Raw genomic sequence first — 14,721 nt, 5'->3', positions numbered from 1 at the left:
AACTTCCTGAGGCTCAGAACCTGCAGATGCCAAGAGTGCCAGTCTGCCACCTAGTTGGCTCGACCTGGAAGATATTTCCAGCGTCGTGGATCGGGGACCTCTGAAATGGCTGATGTATTGCACCATTGAGATGTTGTCCATTTTGAGCAAAAAGCACTTTTCCTTTTCTCCAACATTATACCATGAAGGAAACCACAAGGAGTTTGAGGCACTTGATATGCAGATGATATTCTTTTCTCCTGTGGACATACCCCCACACCCCGCGTTTCAACCAGTTTTGCGGGCATTGGATTCTATGACAATGTCTGGGCTGGATCTGTAGAATGCTCTCCCAATCCAAGCCTCCACATGGGTTAACCACCACCACACCTTCTCTCTGACTTCTTCTGTCAGAGGTACCTATTCCGAATACTTCAAACCCTTGCTTAGATGATAGGCTTTCAGTTGCTAGGGTGCTCTGTAGTGAAGAGGGCCCGGTAATATTCCATGTATTGACACTTTCAGCAAGCCCACTAGGCAAGCGATTTGCCTCAGCAAGGTGGTCTGTTGCGACAGAGTTCCTGCGGTATTCCTGCGGTATCAAGGCCATCTACCTCAAAGCAAGGCTTAAGGTAATTTGTTTGGATTCTATGATAAACCCCAAGAAGGTTGGTTTCTTGGCAGGTCTACAAAGTAAATTTTTCTTGTTGATCATTAAGCCTCGACCCTTTAACAGATCCACTGTCATTTGCATGTACTCTGACAGTCTTCTAGGACAATTATCCATTAGAAGGATGTTGCACAGATAGACTGTGAGGCAGACTCACCAGGAAAACAGGGACTCTGTGACTGGCCTGAGTACATGAAAGGTAGAGTCTGAATCTCAAAGGTTTGGTGGTTCCACAGTAATTGCAGATATTTGCATTTGTATTTGGTATTTGTAAAGCGCATTCTGGCTGTAGCATCGAAGTGATGAGTGTGAGACAGCTACGTAACTAGACAGAGAAGGACTCAATCCACAAAAGTTTCATTGAGGAAAAAGACAGGTTTTCACCAATCTCCTGAAGGTCAAGAAATTTTGTTCCTTCCTTATGGACAGCGGGAGAGAGTTCCAGTGCTTGGCAGTCACTACCGTAAAAGCCTTATCGCCCCATCTTGCCTTATGAGTACGGGGAACCTGGATCAAAAAAGCTCCTGTAGATCTCAATTACCGCCCAGGTCTGTACCACTGTAATCTCGAGGATAAATATTTAGATCCACCTCCATGCGCAGACTTATAAGTTAAACATAAGGTTTTAAATTTGATGCGCTTCGCAACAGGTAGCCAGTGTAATTATTTCAGACTGCTACTGGCATATGCTGATCGAGGGAGATTTAATATAAAATGAGCAGCAGTGTTTTGGATCAGCTGTAGCTTCCTAAGAGAAAAGTTGTCCAAATTGAGCAACAAGGCATTACAGTAGTCCAATTTAGATATTATCAATGCCAGGATAACTATAACTCTCCACTCCCTTTGTAAGTAGGGGAAGATCTTTTTCAACATTTTCAAAGCCCAGAAACATGATTTAGTCATGGAATTAACATGTGATTTGAAAGAAAGAGAATTATCAAAAATAACTCCCAAATTTCTTGTAGCAGTAATAGGTGCAGGGGGCATGCCACACTCTAGTGGCCATCAACGAGAGTTCCACAAGTCCTTGCCGGATCCAAAACACAAGATTTCAGTTTTATTACTATTCAACTTTAGCCAGTTCAGGCCTATCCACCTATTCACTTCTCGCATACAGTTATTAAAATGATCAGCCACTTCCTCCCAGTTTTTTTAAACTGGAACAATCAATTTAGTATTGTCTGCTTAGGAGGAGGATATAAACCAAATGAGCAAATGATTCTGGCTAAAGGGGCAACAAATAGATTGAATAAGGTGGGGCTAAGTGAGGAGCCTTGTGGGACATCGCAAGGCAAACAAGATGCCGGTGCCCTAAAATCTCCACAACTCACAATAGTAGATCTATCTTTTAAAAAAGATTCCAAGATCTTCAAAGCATTCTCTCTAATTCCTGCTTGATGGAGAAAGGATACCATAATCTGAGGCGAGATGGTGTCAAATGCTGCAGATAAATCCAACAGGATTAGTAAGGCTACCAATCTACGAATCGTGTCAGAGGTGGTGATAAGTGCTGATTCAGTACTATGAACCTTCCTAAAGCCATGTTGAGAAGAGTCTAAGCCTCCTGAACTGTGAAGAAAATGTGCTAATTCATAATTAATATGTTTTTCAAAAATCTTGGCCTGAAAAGGAAGTAAAGAGATAGGTTGTAAATTGCTCAAATCATGTCCAGCTCCATCAGGTTTCTTTTTGAGAGGAAATGCCTTTGCTTCCTTCCACAAAGGGGGAAGACTCCTTTAGAAAGAACTTCCATAAAAACCGGGGCGAGAGCTGTTGAAAGAAGGTTGGGAACCTGCTTCAAAATCTGAGGAGGACAAGGATCATTAGGGGAGCCTGATTTAATTCCTAACATCAGTCCTTCAATCCTTTCAGGGAGTAATGTCTGAAAATTGGTTAGCAGAGGACAGTCCAGGTCTACAGTGCTATTTGTAAAATCGGCTAAGCAGTCTATCTGTACAGAATGATTAAAACTCAAATGAATTTGTAAAATTCTATTTTAAAAAAAGGTTGCCACCTTATTATAAAACTCCTGTGAATTTTCCTACTCCACAGGGGAAGGAGGTATTGTCAGGGAGCGTACAGCTTTAAAAAGTTCTCTGGGGGTATTCAATGCCTCCATAATCTTTTGAGTAAAATACTCAGATTTAGCTTTAGAACTGGCCTCTTTATAAAATGTAAAAATATCTCTTAATTTATATTTCTCCACCGAACTAGAATCTAACCTCCATTGCCGTTTGTGTTGGTGATATTTCCTTTGGAGTTGCTTAAGGTCCTCAGTAAACCAAGGGCAGCTAGGATTTTCCTTCCTGAAGGAATATAGGTCTTAAGTAGAGAAAGTTGGTTAATTGCAGTATTTATTCCATAATTAAAACTATCCATAGCTGATAGAGAAAGATTCTTGGCGGGTGCCCATCCTGCCACTAATGCTGGACCTAGTTGTTGCTTATCGATGAGATTCCAACACCTAATAGTTTTTTCATTAGTACTGTAACTCTGGGATAGGTGAGCCCTCATAAATCTAAATATTAGAGATGATGATCTGTCCAGACAAGAGGAGTATTCATCAGCATCATCTGATCTTCCGAACGGGCAAATATCCCGTCAAGCCAGTGGCCTGCTGTGTGAGTAGCTGATGTGACTTTCAACTCCCAATCTAAGGCAGTCATAAGGCTTACAAATTCCTCAATATTTGAACTCTGGCTATCATCAAAATGAAGATTGAAATCTCCTAAAATGATACCTTTTGTAGATAAAATTAGAGGTTCAGTTAAATTTGGCCAGCACTGTAAAAAAGTGGAGTGGGGCCAGGAGGCCAATAGACCAGTAGTCCTTCCAATAATATGAAGTTTTTCTGACGTTTTTTAAAATACATTCCCTCATATATCTCTGATATAGGAGTAGCTCCATTCCATTGACAAGAAAGGTGTGATCTGCAAATAATTGCTAACCCTCCACCTCTGCCAGAAGCTCTATCCAGTCTATAATGTATATATCCCGGTGGCGTAGCATTTATAAAGTCTGGGTTGGAGTAATTTTTTGCCCAGGTTTCAGTAATAAACAAACAATCTATATTATACTAATCAAATCTTTAATTTCCATTTGGTGTTTGATTAAGGAGCATGCGTTCATTAAGGCGTAACTTAGAGGGCCCTTGGCTAGACCAGCATTGTTGTTAGGCCTCTTATATCCTGTAGCTAAAGATTTATTAGGTGTCCATACATCGCGGGAAGTCCGAGGTGACCAGACAGTCACACTCTTTCAAATTATCTGGGACAATCTTATGCAAACACTTGCATGATAGACTTCTCGCTAAAAGATGGAGAGTTTGAGAAAAGTAGTAAAGGCGACCTGAAGTTACCTGGTGGGGAGCATAGTCACCAGCCCCTGGTCCCGGTCAGGCGCAGACGGGCTTGCCTGAGACAGCACGCTAAGGCGGTGCAGCCGCATTTGGGCAGGATAAGTAGCACTGGCTCGAGAGCGTCTGAGCTCACGCAGCCGTCAAGCAGTCAAACAACTAGACTGCTAACCTGATTACACAGGTAGTAGTAAAAATGGCGAGAAGGGCTCTAACAGGCCCCTTATCTTAAAGAACACAAACAGCTTCTGCCTTAAAAGAGTCAACAATAAAATATGTAATAAAAAGCATAAAAAATGTCCTCTAAACAAAGAAAGACCTACAACAAGTGCCAGCAGCACATACAGTCACATATCTGCAGATATCTGCAATGTAGGGGAAAATTGGATAGGTATCCTTGAGGTCTAACCTGTCCATCCAGTTATCTGGTCTCAGGAGGCCTCACAGAAGATGGATTTCCTCCACCTTGAAGTGGCAATACATTAGTCTCTTGTTGAAATCCTAGAGATTGATTACTTGAAGATGACCCCCATCCTTTTTTCCCCACCAAAAAAGGTTGCTTACAAAGCTGTTTGGTTGGATATTGGTGGGGACGATAACACCCTTCCCCAACAGTTCTGATACATTACGATCGATCTATGTGGAGCCCTGCACTGTCTAGAGAACCTAGGCGTCTGACGTCAGTTTCCACCAGTTATGGAGGAACTAAACCAGTTTCCTTCCCACCTTTAGTTGGGAAGACAGTAGAAGTCCTACCTCGGTTAGCACCTTGCATGTGATCCTGCACGCCTCCTCTTGCACCACAGTGTCTCTGGAAGCCACCAAGAACCTTGGCCTCTCTGGGGGACATTTGAGGCAAAATCAGTAGTCGGGCTCCCTCTACCGCGACCGGCCCTATGGAAAACCTTAGGGGTTAAGATTCTTTTTATCAAGGCCTGCTCTTTGCGAAGGGAATTTAATGTGGCGTTGAACTTTCCTAGCTCTTTGTTAAAGGTTTTGCCGAATGGGTCCCACTCCATAGTGGTCCTTTCCACAGACTTTGCCGGATCTCTTAACTTCGGGTCTACTTTATGGAGAAGGGACCAACGCCTCTCTGCGGTCAGGGTGCAATTAGTTTTGTTAGGAAAAATCATAACTCCTTGGGCCAACCCGAGAGGATCCCTGAAAAGATGAGGGAACTGGACTGCTTCTCCTCTTCCCTCATATCCAAACTTTTGATGAGTTTACCAGTAACATCAAGCAGATTATCTTAGCATGCCTGCCAGGAATGGTTGTTGCCTTTTTTGAGGTCTCTGATGCACTTGCCTAAGAAGGTAGCCATTATGGTATAAATTTCAGAGGGGGTCACAACTACTTTACCATTTCAGGAGGTACATGGATGTTGTACCTGCAAGTGGGTGCTGACCTCTTTTTCCAGAGGTTTTGCAAGCATCTTGTTACATAGGTGGCCCTCTTCTTGATCGTAGAACATTCTGAGGACCTGGGATGAAGAAGATCTTCGTAACCAGCATGTCTGCCGTAATGCTTCAGTTTCAGTCGGGGTTGAGGTTGGCCATCCAGAGTCAGGCACCAAGGTCTGAAATGGCCTGGCTCACCATCTGAGTTGCCTTGTTAACCGTAATCCGTTAGGGGACAGGGAGTGGTGGGAGCAAAAGCACGGGCCCTGCATCCAGAAGCTGTTTTGTTTAATTAGAATAAGATAGTGAAGCTTTTTTCAGCCTATCAAAGGCGTTCAGGTCGCCTCCGTGATTCTCTTAGACATCTTCACAAGGACTGAATCCGGCTGGTCAGTGTGCAAAGGCAGCCCCACAGTCCCCGAGCAGTCCCCACTCAAAAGTATGGATTTGTGACATATCTGTGTCAGCTCATTTCATTTCCTCTCCAGGTGTTCCAGAGTCAACGTCAGTGTGGGGGATAGAAACACCCACTGCCTCGCAGAATTCATCATCTAAAGAGAAGAGGTGCGCTAATTCCTCTTCCATGTAAGTATTTTTGGACCTCTGTATTATGCTGAGAAGTATTGCTTCCACTTGAATATTGCCTGAGGGCATGATGGTTGGCATTGGTTGAACAAGCTGCAATATGGTGAGTTTGAAGACCCCTAGGCGTGGGACCGAAAAAGAAGGCAGCTGGGCCCTGCTGTGCTGAAATGCCAGGATTAATACAGACCCATTTTCTTGTATCACCAATCACTACACCAGATTCAGAAAGGGAGGTCTTCACAGTGCTACAGAACCTCGTGGGCGTCTCGATTCAGGCTGTGTAGGGGCTGTGAGAGGCCAAGGTTCTGTGGCAGTCATTTAGAGCGCCTTATGGCCAGAGAGAGAAAGAAACAAGCCCCAGTCGTGGAGCCCGAGGAGAGTCTCAATGGTATGCAAGCACCCTTTAATGGCAAGCCATCATTACCACACTCACATGGCCCAACTGTAAAAGTTCAACAATGCCCATTTAAGGAGTGCTGATCTGCAGTCCAACGGGGAAACCTAAGGGAGGAAGACCACGTTAGGGCAAAAAATAATACAATACAAAAACAATTACCCCATACTATCTCTCAAAGTATGAAGGGAAACAGATCCACTTTTCTTCCAGGCTGCTGGAGCAGTGAAGAAAGTCTTAATCCTTGCCTCTGGTCCTGACATAGAATTTGATTAGCAAAGAATATGGTAAAGAAGAATATAGTAATACCACAATAGTTCTGCCATGATAAGCCCACTGTATCTCTACTGTAGTCAGTCACTTGAGTTGGTGTTTCAAACCATCCAGGTCATACAAGATCAGTCTTTGCACTTTAGAGCAAAGTGCAAAGTCAGAGGACCTGTTTGCTCTCTAGTTAGTGAGGGAGTGTGAGAACGCATCATTATCCGCATGACAGTTGAATGTGAAAACTTTGCAACTGCATTCCAAAGATTCAGAAGCTCGGGTTTCAGCACTTCAAGCACAATTAGAAATGACAAATCCTGAATACAGGATGTTGAAACACCACTGCTTATTATAAATTTGCATAGACCATTTTAGGTTTCTCCTATTTTCCTATTGTTATGCTTTATTTAAAATTGGTATTGTGGCACCTTCTCGTGAATGGGAATCCGTTATTTCATTGTGAAGTACTTCAGACATGGTATCTACAAGTAGATTTTTTGGGATGAAATATAGCATGGTTGATGTTCTAAAACTGTATAAAATAAATATTTCTTTCACTTTTTATGTAGGACAGACAGAAAAGAATAACCATAATACAAATTCTGTTTTATTTTTTTTGTGTGGGTGCACTCGCATATGTTCTGTCTCACCCTCAATACCTCACCGCCCAATTTCTTAAAACTATTTTAGCTTACTTCGTAAACAGCTCCTTTTCCCCTTGTAATCATATATGCATAACTGGGTGAGAGGATCTCTACTCCTCGGCTTGGCAGTGGACAAAAGAAGCAAGTATTATTTTTAAAGTTTCATTTCAGCCTAATACCTTGACTCATAAAAACAGTACAACAAATATTTTGTAATTTATTACAGAATCCAGTATTACAACAATCCAGCAACCCTTTATTCCTAGTGTGGAGCCTGGGGTTTAAACAATATTTATAAATAGTGGTGCACTAGTGTTCATTAATTTTTTAATATGTTTTGTTTTTTCCCCATGGTTCAGAGGTAGACCTCTCTCATGTGTGATGTAATCTATTTTAATCATCTACCAGTACAGTAAAATAACAATATTTTTGGGGTCCTGAGATTCCAACAATCATCAGTGGGGAATGTTGGGGGGTGGTGGTGCCGGGTTCCAGTAATGATCAAGTGCGGATCTACACAAGTCTAAAGGTTAAGAACCAACAAATTAGACCTCCCAGTTCTTTCACTTGCACACAACGCAAGCAAAATGTATATTCAGTGTTGTCAAGGTGGCTCCTGAACACATTTGTAAAGCATGCCATGTATCCTGACATTAATGGGTCCTCCTGGTGGTACTGTGACGAGATATGCCAGAGATCTGGTGGACATGTGCACATGTCTAATTTTTGGAAAGAAATGTTATCATTGATCAAATACTTCACATCGGTACATTTATCTATGTACTTACTGGTTATCATATTAAAGGTACTGGATACCACTTTTAAGTGTGCTTTGTACTCGTCATGTCACATACTGGCCGCCCACTACCTCCTACCGGCAAAGCTCATACTCTGCAACATATAGAAGTTCCTTCTTAGATCTGAAGTGGACTTGGATGTAGGCTTTCCTAATAATGGAAATGATTGTAGCCATTGTTGGAATTGTATATCCTAAAGATGTAATGGTCTGGCTTCCTTTATAGAATATGTGAACGGAGATCAGGTGCTTCAATCCTGACCGTTAAAACTCTGAGGCTTTAGGTTACTATACATTTGTTCCCCTAGTGTACTTCACAATTATGTCTAAATGACAAATACACTTGGGTGGTTGAGTTTTTACAGTAGTTGTCTGTTCGCTGCTCAACTTTGTCTTTTCCAGCAATCCCATTTGTGAACTGTTATCTTGTCTGAGTTTTCGGAAATCCTCTGATTGTGTTTTTTTTTTAATCTGTTATCCTGTTCTCTGTTACTTGCCATTGTCATGTTGGGTATGTTTTACTTTGATTTATTAAATTGTAGTATCTCCTGATGTAAGTCCTGGCATTCTAATGTAAATAGGTGTTGTGTCCCCTAAAATGATACCATCCTGATCTATGTTGTCATTCAAAACTCATCTCTCTTTGAGTTCGTCTGTGGCTTGGCAAAAGAACATGAAGTGTTTTTCTGATGGATTGTGGAAATGAACTAGGAAAATCGAGATTTTCTTACATGCTGTTTTATTAATAGTCTCTTTCTTTTTCATTGAAGAATTGATTATAGAGCATAACAAAGCAGCTGAAGATGGTTCGGAGGCTAGTCTCACCAATGGTTACAACAACGTAAACAGTATCGCTCCAGCATTTACGAATGACACAAACACTAAAGCGACTCTGAATGGTATCAACCATGAGAATGACATACAACAAAGTATTGGTAGTGTGGAGTCTGCAGCCTTACCGGATGCATGTACGGACAAAGGTAAACCCACAGTCATGTTTCCAACACACCCTTACTGAGCACGGACAGATGTGAAGATGAATACTTTAATTTGAAACCAAAACCCCTTTCACTCTACAGAATGTGTCGAAAGACACTTGTTGATGTGCTGCTACATGAATATCTATGTATTTTTACATTGTCTTGGGATAAGATTTAGTTGAATAATATGAAATATTGCTTATTAAGCACAGTACAGGTTCACAAAAAAAGGTTAGTGTGCATTACTTTATAACAGATGATGTTGACATCATTATCATTTTAAGGCTGCCACATCATACCAGCAGAAATGGAAGATTTATGTGGAAATGTAATGTTAAAAGTAGTAAAAGTCTTATAAAAAGTGAATTTTAAAAGTGATTCACTATAGAGAATAAAGATGTGTGCAGAGAAGATGGGACTAATGGCTAGGAAGTGATAGTCTATTCAAAATGTATGGAGCAGAAGAGTGAATAAAGCGGCAGAGAAGGCTTTTAATATGTACTGCTTGTGGCCGGAAGGGGGGATTCAGTGACTTAGGAAGGAGGGCAACACTTAGATTGATGGTCTACCCATCTCTTTGTGCTGAACATAAGGCCACTGGGGAGGACTAGAAAGGAGGGAGGAGAAGGTGCTCTAGTACAACAGAACACATTTTATCTCTTTCCAAAATAGCAGGATTTTTTTCTTGTACCTAAACGTGGCAGGGGTTTTATTCGATGTTAGTGGACCTTGAACTTAAAATGCATTTTTCTTTACTGATCACTTTGGATTTGGATACCACAAGGTGGCCTTGGTTCGTAAATCGAATACTTCTTCTAGGGATTTAGCTGTACTGTTCCTTACTTCCCACAAAATTTTGTGAGCTGTGCAGACTGTTTGGAACATGATCTGACTACTACTGAAACGTTGTAGATCACATTGAGCTACTGACATGATTGACCTTTAATGCCTTTTGCAAGCTAGACAGCAGACTTTTACAAGTTATAGCTTGTTACAGTAGACAAACTTGCTACTCATTAGAATTTCGACTCAAAGAGCAATTTCTTTTTGAGTATCAAAAGGCCATACTTTACTCATACTGTAACTATGATTGTAGGACCCCTTGACAATTTCAATTATGTGAGTTTTAAATAACTTGGCAATACAGTTAAATACCTTGATCATTAACTTTATTTCTGAAATCTGTGGTTTTCTCAAAGAATAAGGGAAGTGAGTTGAAATGAGACCACTTTTAGTTTGGATCCAGTGATGATGACCTCCATATTGGCATCTTTAACTGGAATCAGCTTACATTCATTCACTACTTGATCTTAAACAAGCAACAAACCAAGGTGTTATACTGGTCTGAACACATCCGTGAAAATGTGGATTAGAATATCTACTTAGACCTGGCATCCTAAATGGCAGTCTGAAATTCAACAAATCAAGATCACTTGGTAGACATTTGAGAGTATTGAGTTAAGTAGTGAACCATGAAGGACCCTACAGTCCACCAACTTAAAGGGGCTGGATGGAAACAAGCCTGTTTCTACTCTTTGGCACCCATTAGTCAAGAAGCTCTTATAAATAGAACAGAATATGTCTGCTGCTTCTGCAAACATTTCTAACCTTTGCAGAAAGAGAGGGTGATTGATTATATTGAACATAAAGGTCAGTCCAGGAGAACCAGCATACAGAGATGATATGGAAAGAGGCCAGATGCAATGCATATAACAGGTTGTGCTTCTTGAGATTTCTACTGACTGGACTACAACAATTAATTTTAACATACTGGCTAGGAAATTAAGAATGCTGATGTTGGCAAGCAAGCAGGTTTTTTTTTTCCTTATAAGCAGGTCAGTTATTTCTTTGTAGGAGAAAGAGGGCGTTTCATTCCTTAAGAGTTGTCAATAATGTTACCTGACAAAATAAGCTAACTGTAGCTAAGAGTAGTTCTGCAAAATTCTTAAAAATATGGGAGGGCAAGACCTTGAACGGAGCATGTCTTTGTGCTAACCATTGCCAAAAAAGCACTTACACCCTCAACCCCCATCCTCTACCTCCCCACCAAAAAACAAATGAAAAAGCTTCTGAGGATGCCATCAGTGTCCTAGAAAGAGTTGCATACCTATAATGGATATTGGCTGTGTAGGTCCTCTTCTTCACTCTAGCTGGAAACCCACTCTCAGTAGGGTTTCCAGCTCCCTTTGTCTCTAACCATGTGATATTGACTACTCACTGAGTGACTGTGTGAAGGGGGCTGATATCATGCAACATATGTTGCCACCATGTCACTTGATAAATCTGCAAAGCCATTTAAAACCATGTAGAGGATGGGTCAACTACTTTTGTGGTAGGTTTTAGATTATTGACGATCAGTTCAAATGAAATAGTGTGACGGGGAACAAAGAGGACAGATGAAACAATATCCAAATCTGTTAACACGGTGCTGAGTCATGAATTTAACCTTTTCACTGCTAGGCCTTCCAACCACCGTCCACCACCACCACACCGATCCCAAGTGCTGAGCCTTTTTCTGGTTGTTTAATGTAGTTCACATTTAGGCTTCCATAAATGTTTGTCCACATAAACAATCAATGGCAAATTTGTGTCCTTTTTTCATGGGGTTTCAAATGGTGCCCTGTGTTTGTGGATTCTCCAGGAGGGGACTGAGAAAATAGGCAAAATATATCAAAATGTTGAGTTTTTTTTCTTTTTTTAAAGAAAAATAGGGGTAGCGTGCTCCAGATAAGTGTCTGTATTTTTCCCTAAAATTGTATCGACAAACAGTTTACTGTACTAAAGTCATCATCTTCCCAGCTTTCAGGAACATGCACAGCTGAATCAAAAAACCTAATTTTCTACCACAGTTTTGTGATTTTTGTAAGAGTTAACGTATTTTCCCTTTTTCGTGCTTTCAACCTACTTTCAGTTTGTGGTGGAAACCAGGTTGAAATCCATGGGTGATTTAAAAAAAACTATAGATTTCTGGCAAGTAGACAAAATTCCAAATTCTGTGAAGGGTCATATGTGTAGATCCTTCAGAGTTTTCCTAAGGAAATAAATGTTGAAATAAAGAAATATTGAAAATGAGTAGGAAAAAACAGGCATTTGTTTACACCATTTTCATATGTAACTTTTTGTCACACTGGCCGATTGTCAAAAGCAGTATACGATTACGTCTACTAGACCTGAATTTGTGAGTACCCTTACTATCATATGAGTTGGAGGATATTTTTCAAAATGTCATCTTTCTTATACAGTGGCTTACATTTGAAAAGCACAAAAGAAGCGAAATCTAATTGATAATAACAAATATTCTACTATTCTATACTCCTACAAGTCCCTAGTACGCAGTGGGCTTAATAACACCCATGTGTGCCAACCCCTTCCCCCCGTGTGAAGGGGGATGGAGGCATTGCTGTGCCCATTCTGTACAGCCTTCACCCTTTCCTAATAAACAAAAATAGTCCCTGGTGCCTAGTGGGCTTTCTGACCCCCTCCTTTGGGGGCAGAAAGACTAAACTCACAAAAAAAGTATATTCAGGGGGAACAAAAGCACTTCCCCCAAGGGGCTGTGTCTATTGGTGGATCCCTGCTTAGGGTTCGCCCTCCCATGGCAATCCCCTAGCAGGGATCCACCAGGGAAATGTACCATATGAAAGGGGAGAGAGTCTACTTTCCAACAGTACCTCTGTTGTTGGGTTGAGATGCCCCCGAGCACTGTAGAAATTGAAAAGATTGTCTTGTGATATTGAAAAAGCACCTCTTTCACAGCCTTTGATCACCTAGGCAGATATCTTTAAGATATTTTCAGTGACCTGACCAGGTGCTATTATATAATTGTTTCCTTGTCCCTATGGCTGGGACAAGAGATCTAAGGGCGCTGACAAATGTCTCAAATTGTTTGATCTTGTTTGTTCTAAGCCGTAGACTACACAGATAAAGAAAGTGCACTGGAGCAAGATTTTCATTTTTTTTTTTTTTTTTTACACTGATAAGTACATTTTACTTTCTTTGTGTTTGACAAGGGTAGAGAGAAAACTACTTTGATGGTCAGACTATGAAGTGCATATATTAAAGTTCTAATTATAAGTTGCTCCTCCGGGCAACTACAAGTATTCTGGTGGGCCTAAGGCTGGAACTATTACATCCTCAAAGTCCAGACCTGAGAATTCGGGGCCTGGATACACTGGATCCAGTGACTTCAGAGGAGATGCTGAACTAATTAAAGCAGTGGTTACCAACCTTTTGACTTCTGTGGACCCCCACTTTATAATTATTGGAGTCTGGAAACTCCCCCCCCCCCACCCCCCCCAACTAAGTCATTACTGGAATCTGGTTACCCAAGCCTATACATTATCAATGATTTGAACCGTAAAACAATACACAAAATGTGCAGCACCTCCCCCTCCCACCTTCTGCCCCTTCCCCTCCTTAGCACCTTGAGACCCTCACGGTGAGTATTGCGCTTTACAAATCCCTGATTGATTGATAACACATTTTATTTAATTTGCAAACAAATAAAATAAAAAAATAAGCATTTAAATTTTAATAGGAAGGTTGGGGCTTTTCTAAATTCAATTGAAACCACACATCGTCCATACTGTATTCTGTTTGATGCACCTGCACTGCTCCCGCAAATCAATCTGAGCATACTAATTACATTTTTAGCTTCCAATTTCAAATTCCTTGACATGTACAGGATGTTAGAAAATTTTCAATGGTACGTTTAGCCTATTTATTTATATACACTTTATTAATCTGTTAATATTAGTTAATTTTCTAAGTAGTCACGGTCCCTCTGAGGAAAGCTTCGGGAACCCCTAGAGGTCCCCGGACCACAGGTTGAGAACCACTGATTTTAAGCTTTTAAAGTCTTACATAAATTACAAGGTAATTGTTATGAGCAGTACTTGAATAAATTAATTAAGGTAAGATGTTTAACCACCCAGTAGTCAAACGATCTTGTTCGTATTGAAAACATTACGTTTCTAACAATCTTTATCTTTAAAGTGGCATGGAGTTAATCCTCCAGGTTAGAAAGAGACACACAGCTGCCTTTTTAACACAAATTGTATTAGGGTTTGTACTTGCATGTTATACTCTTGACATTATGGCCCTCATTACAACCCTGGCGGTCAAAGACCGCCAGGGCTGTTTCAACGGTTGCACCTCCAACAGGCTGGCGGTGCAAACCTTCCGCCGTGGTCGCACCGCCGGGACCGGCGGTTTACCTCCACGTTGGTCCCGGTGGTTGTAATCTGCCAGGGCAGTGCTGCCCAGGGGATTACGAGTCCCCCTCCCGCCAGCCTTTTCATGGCGGTAGGAGCAGCAATGAAAAGGCTGGCGGAAAGGGGAGTTGTGGGGCCCCCTGCCACTGCCCCATGGAGCTTTTCACTGTCTGCATAGTAGACAGTGAAATGCGCGAAGGGTGCAACTGCACCCGTCGCACCGCCGGCTCCATTTGGAGCCAGCTCCCGTGTTGCGGCCAACATCCCCGCTGGGCCGGCAGGCGGAAACTAGGTTTCCACCCAGCGGGGCAGCCGCACGGTGGTTACAACTTGCCGGGCGGCGGTTGCCGCCCACCAGTGTTGTAATGAGGGCCTATATCTTGACAAATAATCAATTACAGTCTTTTAGAATGTCCGCTTTGGCACCATGTGGGCTGATCCTTA

The 14,721-nt window shown here is 41.6% G+C and overlaps 1 protein-coding gene across 4 annotated transcripts in view; it reads left to right on the top strand.

Annotated features, from left to right (window-relative positions):
* The window catches only part of ACBD5 (acyl-CoA binding domain containing 5), a 324,086-nt gene that overhangs the window by 153,827 nt on the left and 155,538 nt on the right, over positions 1-14,721 (top strand). For all 4 annotated transcript variants that reach the window (XM_069211326.1, XM_069211324.1, XM_069211325.1 and 1 more), the window contains one exon: positions 8,855-9,064. In XM_069211326.1, coding sequence (XP_069067427.1) covers positions 8,855-9,064 — 210 coding nt within the window. The remainder of the gene's footprint in view (positions 1-8,854; positions 9,065-14,721) is intronic.

The sequence above is a fragment of the Pleurodeles waltl genome, chromosome 10 (genome assembly GCF_031143425.1).
Source record: "Pleurodeles waltl isolate 20211129_DDA chromosome 10, aPleWal1.hap1.20221129, whole genome shotgun sequence".
In the NCBI taxonomy this organism is placed as follows: domain Eukaryota; kingdom Metazoa; phylum Chordata; class Amphibia; order Caudata; family Salamandridae; genus Pleurodeles; species Pleurodeles waltl.
Note: the sequence above shows the minus strand (reverse complement) of the source record. Positions and strands in the feature narration are given on the sequence as shown.